At 38.6% G+C, this 13,136-nt stretch overlaps 1 protein-coding gene across 1 annotated transcript in view; it reads right to left on the bottom strand.

The window, feature by feature from the left end:
• The window catches only part of SCN1B (sodium voltage-gated channel beta subunit 1), an 863,611-nt gene that overhangs the window by 67,945 nt on the left and 782,530 nt on the right, over positions 1-13,136 (bottom strand). The window contains exon 4 of the mRNA XM_044080512.1: positions 4,127-4,268. Within this exon, the coding sequence (XP_043936447.1) occupies positions 4,127-4,268 (142 nt within the window). The remainder of the gene's footprint in view (positions 1-4,126; positions 4,269-13,136) is intronic.

The following is a 13,136-nucleotide window of genomic DNA, read 5'->3' on the forward strand; positions in this document are numbered from 1 at the left end:
ATTTAGAGCCTGCTCTCAGTGTACCCTTAGGGGAAATTGCATATTTCTAGCCCTGCTTTTAGAGGCACTCCCTTACAGGAGACAGTGGTGAGGATTGAGGCTCCTTAGTTACTGCTCTGGGGTAAAGAGGGTTCATCACTGAATAAACTATGATATTTTGCCAGAGAACAGGAGACTCACAGAGACATTGGTGCAGACTGACACAATGTGTGTCAGCATATAATGGCTCTTCAGGAGATGAGTATGTCTGTTCAGGAGAGAAGTGATGCTATTCTTCTTCTTCTTTCGGCTTTTCCCGGTTAGGGGTCACCACAGCGGATCACGGTGTTGAGTTGCCAGCCCAGCGCCCAACCTTCCACAGAAGGCACACACTCACACCTAAGGCCAATTTAGAGTGTCCAATCCACCTACAGCATGTCTTTGGAATGTGGGAGGAAACCGGAGCACCCGGAGGAAACCCACGCAACCACAGGGGGACATGCAGACTTTGCACAGAAGGCACTCCAGTTGAGAATCGAGCTGGAAAACCTCTTGCTGTGAGGCAGCAATGCTAACCGCTGCACCACCCTGGCTGCCCAGAGAAGTGATGCTATTGATAAACATTTAATTGGTCTATATGAAGAGATGGATATGATGCCATTTATGATAACATTCCCAAAGATCACCACATCACTAAAGAAGCTGAGAAAAATTCTGGCATTGAGACATAGTATGTTGCCTTTGAAAGATATGCCAACCAGGAGACTTGGACCTAGTCTGACTGGACTAAAATTTTGTCTTCATAACTATAAGATGAAGCACTCGTGACATACTGTAGATCAATTTGGAAGATACTGATTATACAAACTATTAAAAACTAAAAAAAAAAAGCTAGCTTGAGCTGGTGTCTTCAGAGATGTAAGTAGAGAAATTTCCTAACTGGATATTTGATTTAAGGAAAATGATAATATCTCAAATGACTGATATAAAGCGTATTTTAAAATTGCAGTTAAAACCAGAAGTGAATCACAAAAGTAAAATGAAAAATATTTTAATGGTTGATAAATCCAAAATGACACTCCCATGTAGTTTACATAAATGGCCTTTTCAGAGTAAATGGATTGTACGAACTGAAAGATAACTAGTTAATGAAGCATTGTTTAAAACTGAGCAACTAAAGCCTGGATTTATTAATATACAAATGTCTGTGAGATCTAAATATCTGTCAGACATTTTTTATCTAGTGATGGCAATGTTGTCCCTAACAAAAATGTGATTTCAAGCCAACATGCTGGTTAAGAAAATATAAATCCTGTGCCTGTCAAACATATTATTTCAAATCAACATGCTGAGAATTAAATTGTTCTAATGGAATTTGATAAAGCAGAAGTTATGGTAGCAGAATCAGCATATTGTCTCTGTGCTGCTACCAAGTTAGCCAAATATGTGGTATTGGTGGATTGGAAATAATTGAAAGGGCTAATAGTTTCTTGCAGGATGGTCACACATATAATGAAACATATATCTATAGATGTGAAAAAAATTACAAGAGGAAGGTGGAAATAATATGTCATTGGAGTCAGGAAGACATTTCCTTTCATACATGTAGAAATTCAAACTCTGGCTTTGATAACTAATTTAACACCTGATGATATAACTGACTAATGCCTCCCTCATATCAAGGTATTGTGGAAATTATGGGTGGAGGGAGTACGGTTAGACAGTCTGTGGAAAGACTATGCCCCCAATGTAAAACTGACACATTGTTAAGACCATGCAGTCTAGAATATGTCTAGTAAAAGTGGAGGAAGGCAGCTGTGCCCTGACACACTGCTAAAAAAAAACAGTCCTGATAAAAGAGAAAGAGTAATGTGCAGAAACTTTAAAAGGAACTATAATTAAATTTTAATTGGAAGGGATAGCAGAACTTTTTGATATTAGAAACTTGCTATTGTTTCTTACCAGATCCCAGCTGTTACATTTATGAAAGAAGTCAGTATAGAACTGAAAATGAAAATGCTTTAGTGCATAATACGGAACCTCATCATACGATTTCAACCCTTTAACTTACAAAGGAATACTACGTGGAAATGGTGGGTAGGGGTGGGATAACTGATAAATCTACTAAGAGAGGACTAGAACCTGAACAGCTGAACAGAGTCCTAGATTCATTCCCCTCTGTAATCTTAATGTTAAAAAGGGGGCAGGTTAGAAACAAGATACTCAGTAGAAGGCACTTATTGAAATGGAAGTTACTTTGTTTGATTCTTTCGGCTTTTCCCGGTTAGGGGTCGCCACATTGAAATGGAAGTTACTAAAGTAAAAAAAAAGCTACAAAAAATTAAAAGCACAAGAAAGACACTGGTATTAGTTGCTTTTTGCAGGAAAGGAACTAGAGAATAAAGGAATAAGGAAAGCCTATACCTGTACCTGTAGGCGAAAATGCTATACTCTCTACTTCATGTCAGCATATTGTTAAAAGTATTCATAACTTGGCAGATTTGCAGCTAAGCAAAGAAAATTATAAGAAAGCACAATGCAAAGATAGTATTTTAAGGAGGGCCAGAGAAAATACATCTAGTACAGAAGAATAAACATAGATGCAGATATGTTCAATCCTATACCCATATCATGAGATGATGAATGACACATTGACAGGTAAACCAAGATAAAGTAAGAAATACTGCACCGATTATTTGTGTTGAAACCTATTAGAAAATGTGATGAAACTGACATACAGTCATATTTTTGACAGGATATTTGGGATGGACAAAATTATAGCTAAAAATGTTGCTAGGTTATGCTTGTCTTATGTAATGAAAAACATTGAAATCTTCCATGCCATTTATCCAGAATGCAAAGATATGGCACCACATCTTGGGTACAGAGGCCATTGATACCTATCCCTATTAGTGAAGTGATATTCACAATGATAGCCATGGAGAACTTGCAGGTCCATTGATAAAATCTAGTAATACCTACCAATACAGTGTAGAGATTATAGACTATATGACACTGAGTTTCCTGAAGCAGAACCCCTGTAAAAAGCCAATGCTAAGGTAATTGCCAGAGCACTAGTATTACTTTTCCCAGGGTAGGGATTCCAGAAGAAATATTCATAAGCCAGGGGAACCCCATTTATGAACCTTTGCCAATGTTTTAAATTAAACCAGTAAAAATTCAGTGCACCACCCCCAAACTCATGGGCTAGTGCAGAGTTACTAAAACTTTCAATTGTGTACTAAAGAAATCCACAGAACAGACTTCTGAGAACTGGAATCATTGACTTCATTACCTCCACAATCTGCCCCTCCTTAGTCATGTGGGCTAATTCTGACCCTGCCGCTGGCCCTAACCCTACCCATTACCTAAAAAAAAAAAAAAAAAAAGTTTCCATAATGCTACCACTATTCAGACAAATTTGCATTAGTGTTGTGGAGGGTTTTGGTGATGAGGTCACAAAAAGAAATTATTTTTTTTTTGCTTTCTTCTGTGGGTTCAGTGTTGGTGCTTTTCAATAGTATGAATGTTCAATGTGTTTAGTGTCGGTATTGCCTTTTCAAGATTTACACATTTTGATCACTTATAATCATTTTATATATATATATATATATATATATATATATATATATATATATATATATATGTGTGTGTATGTATGTGTGAGTGTGTATACAAATATATATATATATATATATATATATATATATATATGTGTGTGTGTGTGTGTGTGTGTGTATGTATGTGTATATATATATATATATATATATATATATATATATATATACATATATATATATATATATATATATATATAAAATGCACCCTCTTAATTGGGTGTAACTCATTTTTCATGTTGCTTTATTTGTGTAATAATACGAGTGCAATTTGTTGAATAAATAATTTTTTGTATGCTGAAGAAATGAAAATGTTCCTGTACATTATGTTACATACAAATAGTGCTTTAGTGCTTTTGTATTTTCTCTGTGTACTTGAATGAATATGTGATAAATATTTTATTAGATATTTCACAACTTATATATAATTTGTATTGGAGGTTTTCTGCATTGCCATCACTGAAAATGAGTTCTGTCCAGTTAGAATAAAAATATATAAAATAAATAAATAATGGTATTTTAGTACTTACGCATTTTCTTGTAATGCTTCTTCTCCAGCTGCAGCTATTTTCTTATAGCAATAAAGCATTTCAGCCACAAGCCAAATGGTGAGGACCACAATTAAAACATACATCATGACCTCAGAAATAATGGAAGCCAAATCCCGGTTTGCTAGAATGAAAAGAACAGAATGTATTACAATGTACTACATAAATGCACTGTATATATTTCTATAGCTGTCTGGTTACTACACGGCTCCCATAACAATAGAATACAAATTATTATTCCTTGCTGCGCCATGCCTGCACAGTAAGGTGGGAGCATATGATTCAAACCTACAGACCCTGGCATGGTGCACTATGATATGAAGACTTTATGTCTTTTTTTACTTGATAAGGAGTATTTATTAGCATGTTACACTATTGCATTATAATTTCTGTTCAGTAAAAAAAGATATAGATCTGAAGCTAGCTAAATCACCTAACATTATAGTATATAACCCTGTCATTTGGCATTAGATGACTTGATGCTTTTTTACATAAAAGGCCATATTGTTCCTATGACATCATAAAATTAGTGGTGAGGTATGTGCCTTTGTTTAGCTTCTTCATCTTACTTCAGTAACGACACTATTAGCCATACATGCCTACAAAGAAATTTGTAATCCACATAAAAGTCGCCCATTTTGCTCTGTAGGTCTCAACGCTCTCATTTGGTAAATAATTCAATGTTTTGACAATGCTATCACAAAACCAGTTAATTGTGTTATTACTTTGCTTGCATTTTCCTAACAGTCTGTATTATTTAATCATCTCATTCCTAAGCATTCACAGAAAAAAAAACTGGTCTTTGCTTGTGTCATATGCCACAATGATGCCCTGCTTAGCTTTCTATATGAAAAACAGCAGAAGTTTAACAATCTTAGGGTTTTCTTGTAAGTCAAGGTATTTGCCCACTTATTTTTTTGATGATTTTTCTTTGGATCTTTTCGAGTAACCTAAAAAGGTATTTTGCAATATGGAGACCAAACTGGGTATCTATATTATAAATCACTTGTAATTATACTGGGAAAATATGGAATGATCACTTCTTCGATCATTTCTATTACATGGGCCCCTACTGCATGCATCTCTGTCCTGCCCTTGTTTGCTCATGCATATATGACTTTTGTACCATGTATGCCTTCTGAGCTACACAACTGACTTTAGCCATGCTGATATGCCTCATTAAGGCAGTAAGTACCAAAGTGATACAGCATAGCTCTATAAGTACCACCCTGGAAAATGAGAGATGTGGCAAAGGATAACCTTAACAATAAACTATTCTCTTTATTGTGCAGGGCATGTGGAAATGTTTGGCATGAGGGGGTGTCTGCCACAAAGACAAGTATTATATTCTAATGGATTACGGGTAACTTTTGCTGATTAAAACTATATTTAATATTTACATTAAATGGGAAGTGGTGGATGGGGCTACTCTGGATGTTGAGTGCAACACTTATAATTATGTGAGATAAGAGTGAGATTGGAGATGGGGATGGAGGAATGCTCTGGGAAACAAGCACACTCTTTATGTTATCTTATGAAAACGAGATGCTGTGTTCATAAACAATATCACTAGTGTACAGTGCATGGAATGAAGGCATTTGGGGAATGAGCAAGTATATCTGGGTATGACACCCCTGCTCTGGCCCAGTAATCAAGGAGCCTCAATCCTCACCAATGGCAACACTGGGGAATGTACACTCTGGGAGGATGACAAGTACACACTCAGTAAAGTGCAATTTCCCTTAAGAGCATGCAGAGATCACAGTCAGCCTGGGGCTGGTTTCTCCCTCTTTCTCCAGATCCCTAATAAGACCCCCCGCTGGTACAGCTATAGGGGTGAGATCTCAGCTGAGTGGCCAAACCTAGATCTTCAGTGCCCTCTCTGTCCAATGATCCATCAGACAACTCTTAAAAGATTTACTGTGTAATGTTACTATTAATCCAAATGGTAGTCTGACGAAGAGCAAGGCTATTTAGGAGTGGCCTGTACAGCATCACCATATAGATATGCATGTACTCTAAGACCTTAAATATCTCTAAATAGACAAGCCACAATTAAAAGGTTTAAATATATTTAATAATAAATAATAGAACAAGACAATACTCAGTAAGTAATCAGTTACATCAGAGTTCAAAATCACAAGAAATATTTAAAACAACATTGCAGGACAGTCTCAAATAAAGAAAGCATCTAAACTATACATTACTATATTCCTATCTGAATTTAAAAGAATTACTATACCCTAAAAAATACTTACAGCAAGGCAAGTGTGGAGAATGAATCTTCTAGCTGATGTTGTCAGGTCAAAGACAGATACAAAATGCATAGTCTCCTTCTGAGAGAGTTCTTAAATTAATAGCAAATATTACTGCTGGGTTAGCTAGGATGACATAACTTTTTGTCACCTGACTTTTAGTTCCCATGCTAAACCCCCATTGTCAGAAACTAACAGAATTTAGCATCTCTCTGTGAAAAGTACATATATCAGATGTTTGCAGATACTGGATGTCATAAAACAATAAAACACTTCTACATTTCAAACAGTAATTATTTCTCCTTCAAGACAATACAAAAAACTTTCAGCTCTAGACATCATGCCTTCTACTGCACTGAAGCTGAAAGATACCATCTTCTGTTTATGGCCCAGTGATTTTAAAAAAAATAATTTCAACTATTTTCTCTGAATATTTTTTTCAAGTTAACATCCTGCGTTCCAGTTTCCATTAAACATAATGCATCTAAACAGTCACAATAGAGCAGATACATTCCTGTTCTATTCCAATGGGGCATGCAGCGGTTACATTTTAGCTCAGTACTTTACACACACATCTGTATAAATCATATCAATATTCACAAATGACATAGAATTATTTACAAAATTCCCAATAGCTGGGCTGGCAGTGTGACACTGGGCAACACTGCCCAGTTGCAGTTATTTGTTTATACTTGGTGGCATTTTAGCTGCCCACCACTACTGGAACGTGAGTTTTGGAAGCTCCTCCCTGTCTTTGCTCATCAACTCATTGTACTGGGCACTGAACTATCATGTAATGGTACTACACCACTTACAGTCCAAACCATAAACAACCTGGACTATGAATTTCCACCTTTCTACTGTAGCCAGCAGTTGCCTCATATTCACTGATAACCACCTAATTCTTAAACAGTCAGACACAGTGTGTGAGAGACGTAGTTATTCTATGTCACTGAAGGCAAGCCTCTCACATACACCTACTACAACTGCCAAACAGGTTATCAGTAATACACAATACCACAAACTAGATGACACACTAAATACAGGAAAATCATGAGGCTGTTAAGAGTAATTTACTGAAACCACTAGGTCTCCCAGACATGGTTGTAATAATAAGTATCGTTAGCCACCTCACAGACATTTCACCAAAGCAACAACCACCCCAGCATTTACAGCAACAGCTCATGTTGTCTCAGCTGGTAAGACTATAAAGCAAATTTCCACACAGTTCAACATTCTAGTCATAGCAGACTCCATTGTGACACACACTGATGTCTCACTCACCAGGCTAAGCAAGAAGAGGGTTACTGTCAGTTACTTATCAGGGGCCAGGATCCACCAAATTACACACGTACTCAGGCCACTGAACCACAAGTACCATTATGTTGCAGAAACAGGCTTCTCTTCCATGTGAAGCAGAATTTCTCCCTGCATTTATTCAGGCACAACTTGGATAAGTGGATGGGAAACATACCTCCCAGCTGCCCAGATTTTTGCCTCATATTTTTGATCTATTCCTCATAAAATTAGTAGTTTTCTGGCAAATCAATGTTAATTGAAGTCAATAAATAATGACAGGCATTTGAGTTTTAGACTTCATATCCTCAAGAAAATGCATACTAACACACAATCTGTTATTCTAATACCTCTCTAAGTTTATAAGAGCAGTATCGTCCCCCCATTACTTTAGGCTTTGTCCAGATGTCTTTCAGTAAGATGTTGACAGTTGTAATGCAGAATCATAATTTTACCTTGGTCTGTCACCCATGCTCCTAATAGATGGAAGAATCTTGTAAATAAATGACCGCTCATGACCAAGCTGTACTCCCTGAAATGACTACTCATTTCCAAACTATAATCCCTAAAATAACCACTCATGCCCAAGCTATAATCCCTAAAAAGAACACTTATGCTCAGGCTATAATCCCTGAAATGACCACTCATGCCCAGGCTATAATTCCTGAAAATGAGTGCTATCAAAACCTGTCAATTACACTTGAGAAACATCAAAAAAGGCCCTTTAGGATAGTTAGCTTAGTAACCATGTATGAACGGTACTTACATATTATCACAACCAGGACCCAATGCTGCACTACTGACATCTTTTAATTTTATTTTTACTATGATCCTATGCTTATACCTGTAGAAGATTTACATCACATAGCTCAAACTACACCAAGCAGTACTTTAATTTTCCATGAATCTCAGCCACATGTTATTGCCTGCAGTGTGGTAGATCATTTAAGACTGGCAGAAAAAAGGCCATCTATCTGGTATCCATTATGGGCAGACTAGATACAGCAAAGTTTAGTTTTTTCATGGAAGAATATGAAGGATTATCACTTTTGTGAAGCTGAAAGAAAAAGTATATACATATATATATATATTTTGCTAGTGACTTGTGTGTAATTCAGAAACAATGTTGATCATGATTTTTCTGCATAAATGTACAACTAGAAATTGACTCAGCATATAGAGGAATAGTTGCCCACATTGCAGAATTATTTGGTATCACAATAGGAATTTTCATTTCAACCAACATCATATAAAGCAGGTAATACAGGGATCTATGCTGAGCATCTGAGTATAGTGACAACCCCTTACGTCTGATGTATCAAGAGTTTAAAGAGTTGACTGACCAAATGATCAAGGATCAGTAATGACATCTACTACACAACATCTGCGACATGCAAAAACCAATATGGCACCCAAAGACTGGCTGGCTCTCCTGTGTCCTTGGACACAAAAATATATATTATTTTATCCATGCTTGCCTCAAGAATGAAAAAACAACCAAATGGGGATACACTGGGAGATACACTGCAGGTCTCTCAGTCCTCCACCCTGAGGATCATAACAAGTTTCTGAATGTGTTAATGCAGTTTGTGGGCATATCAATTGTTCCTGGACAGAACAATAAATAGCCATTTCTAAGCAGTCCTTTACAACATTGTCCTCGTTCCTTCTGTCCTGGGCGCCACTGATCTCCCACATGATACAAGTAAGTTAACACCTCATCTGAACTGGAGTGTTTGTGTGTTTCGTCATGAAAGGCTACAATTCATTGAACTGACAGGTGGTCTGCAGTATAGATGACATTGTATCTAATATGTCTGGCAGTGTGCATGATGCTGCCCTCTGGCACATATTTAACCTTTGCCATTGTTTTCAACAGTGAAATTTCCTTTACAGGCATCTTGTTGGTAAGTATACTTTGCACAGTACTTAGTAATGCAGAATTGTATTTCAGTATACATGTGAGGTAGTTGATCCCACAAAAGTGTCCATGTTGCAGGTGATCCAAACTACCCCCCTTGAGCCATAGCTTATAAGATCTGTGTGGTGACATCATTATAGCATCCTGGACCCTTAAAAGTGATCTCAGAGGTTCCTCACAAAGAAAATACAGAGTGTAAACAACTTGTACTATGCGTATAGATTAAAAGCCTTTACTCTGTCTCCTACCGACTATTAAGGGGTGACCTATGCTAACCTACAAGGCACTCACAAATCAAGCCCTGATGGAACTGCTACACATTCTCAAGACTAACAGCATGAGGGTTACCAAATCTAGGGATCTAAACCTGGTCTGTGACTCAAACAAAACATGCTGGAAAGACAGATGTGTGTCTCAGAGATTAACCTTTCTCTAGAACAGGCTTCCTATTCATGTTAAGCAGAGCCCTTCCCTGGCCCTCTTCAAATGCAGTTTGGAGCAATGGATGGAGATTTGTAAACTCACTCCTGGAGTAGTGCCTATGTCCCTTATGGACCGGGCCAGTCTGTAAAATAGTCAAAGCTATACCTAAGCCATCCTCTAGCCCCTAGGGCTCAAAAATTGGTTAACATTTGGATGGCACTGGCTAGGCTTGTAAGGGCTGTTGAGTTGTTAGCCTAGTAATCTACAATTAACCTAATTTCTTATAAACCTATGAACCTATAAAAGGACATCTAATAACGGTACCTATGGGCAAACAATATTGGTGCTAAGAATGCATTTGTACTGCTAAAGCTTGCTTCAGATGCCTTGACATTGTGGGAGGGGCTATACAGTACTCACTGGACAAGATGAGCAAGATTTTGTATACCATACTGTACAACATCATTATCAAGGAGGTTGTCCAGGCTGTGGCAGATAGCCATTTAACCTGAACACCAACACCACAGCTGCCTTTATCAGGGATGAGCATAATAGCAGTAACCATAATCATAGGGAAAATGGCCATGTACCACCCCATGGATGCAGGAACCAGTATGGGTTAGCATTGGCAAAGCAACATCTGGTATACTTGCAGATATCATGAAAGCATTTCACTGTTTACCTTGTATATTTAATCAGAACTTCACTGAAAAAAGTGGCATCTACAGTACAGGAGATGGCATGCTAAAACTGGTACAGGCTAAGCAGCTTAGTGCATGGTTTCTCACACTGTGGATCAGAAATTACAACACAAAGGGAAGGTGTCACATGGGTCAGCCATTGCTATTTTTGTAGAAAACTTGGGTCACAGTATTATATATGCTTTAGAAACTGTTGTGTCTTATAATATACATTTTTTGTACAGAAGTTTCAGTTTGAATATACATCACAAAGAGGCTAGACTACATAGGTTCATAAGTGTATATTAGGCTAATGGTCCTGGAGCCTTTATAAGCCTAGCCCATAGAAGTGTCCTGGCATTGTGCTGCCTGACATTAGTTCCCAGTGCCTCTATCAAGTACAGCCACTTGAGTGATACCCGGGGTGAACTTTCTACTACTCATCCACATATCAAGATTTCTCTTGAAGAGGGGCAGCAAGGTGCTCTGCTTGACATGTTTGGGAAGTCTATTCCAGAGCATGAGCAGTCTCTGAGTGAGGAACCTGTCCCTCCAGCATGTTCTGTTGATTGTGGTAATGAAGTTGAGGTCTCTGGAGCGTGTGGTGCGGAGGGATTGGGATTTCTTTAGATGCAGCATTTCTAACAGAGCTGGGTCAGACATGGCTTTGTTAAGTCAAGCAGAGATCACCTCTAGGTAGGAGATATGAGACAGAGAACAGCTGGAGTCTTTGAGTCTGTCTTTGTGGGACATGTGTTTAATGTCTATGATCCTCTTTGTGAGGTACTTCTGTGGCTTCTCCAGCTGTTGCATGTGTCTGGTGAGGTACATGCCAAATGGGGCATTATATGCAATGATTGGTCTGAGGGAAGAGAAGAGAGATGATGATCTCTTTCTTCCTGGATGCAAAACCTTTGCTAATGAGATGTGCCACATAGAAGGACTTTCTGACCACAGTGGCAATGTGGTGGTCTAAGGAGAGGTTGCTGTCAACCTGCGTCCCCATATCTCTTATAATGCCTTCAGTGCTCAGTGGGCTCCCATTGATGTGGTATTTAGTGGGAACTGAGTTTTTACCAAAGGGAATGACAATGCATTTTTTGGTGTTAAGCTTAAGGCCATGGTTTCGACACCAGTCATTGGTCTCAGTGAGGCCTTTTTGTAGGATGTCTGCATCACTTGGGGAGTTAATAATGGTTCCCAGCTTGCAGTCATCTGCAAACTTAGTCAGACAGAGTCCCTTTGTGTTGGCCTAGACTTCTGAAAGTAGATGCTGAACAGGAGAGGATCCAGGACCAATCCCTGTGGGACTCCACTCATGACTGGTCAGCAATCTGACTTGCAGTCCGCTACTTTCACACTGTGTGTTCTATCTGTGAGCCAATTTGCAACCCATCTAGTGATATAGGGGTTGATGCCTAGTTTGGTGAGTTTACCAATATTTCCTGAGTGAGAAGGAATCAAAGGCCTTGGCCAGATCGATGTAGGCTGTATGCACTGCCTTACCTTAATCCACAGCCCTGCTGACTGACTCAAAGAAGTCAACCAGGTTGAGCAGGCATGATCTTCCTTTCACAAAGCCAAATTGTGTGGGGTCTAGAGTTTGGAGATTTCCTATATCTTTGTTAATCAGGTCCATGATGACGTGCTCCATAGCTTGACATATCAGACTCATCAGGCTAATGGTGTGATAATTTCCAGGGTCTGTAGTCGCTCCCTCTTTATGGAGAGGGATGACTATAACAGTGCACTATTCTAAAGGGACAAAGCCTGAGGTGACTGAATAGGGCACACAGATGTGGTGCCAGTTCACTTTGTAGTTCATGTTGAACACAGCCAGGGATATTATTGGGTCCCATGGAAGCTGTATTCTTGGCCTTGGACAATGCAGCTTTAACCTGTGTTGCAGTAATGCTGGGTGCCTGGCATTCTTCCAGTATTGTGATTGGCCCTTTAGGGGGGAGAGAGGGGTAAAGTTGGCACTGAATCTGTTAGCCAGTATATTGGCAATATCTGTTGGCTGAGTATAGGTGGTACCATTGTGCAGTATCTCAGAGCAAATGTGGGTATTGCTGTGGAGGTTCTTGATATAGCTATAGAAGGCTTTGTGATTGTTTTTAGTGTCTGGCGCAATTCTGCCTTCATAGCTGGCTTTAGAGGATTTGATGAGAGATCTCAACTTTTTGTTGAGGCTAATAAGGGAGTTTTACCAGTCTTGGGACTTCACCTTTATCTGTAACAGTTTCTTCCTTCTGTTGTAGAGTTTATTAATGGCAGGGGACTACCAGATTTGCTTCCTTTTTTTGGAGGAGAGCATCTTGGTTCTGTTGGGTATGGCTAGTTACATGCATTTATGTACATGTTTGTACAGTGCATTGGTGTATGACTCGGCAGTAATGCAGCTATTTTCCATTGGC

Source organism: Protopterus annectens, chromosome 8.part0 (assembly GCF_019279795.1).
Source record: "Protopterus annectens isolate FY-2018-M chromosome 8.part0, PAN1.0, whole genome shotgun sequence".
In the NCBI taxonomy this organism is placed as follows: Eukaryota; Metazoa; Chordata; order Ceratodontiformes; family Protopteridae; genus Protopterus; species Protopterus annectens.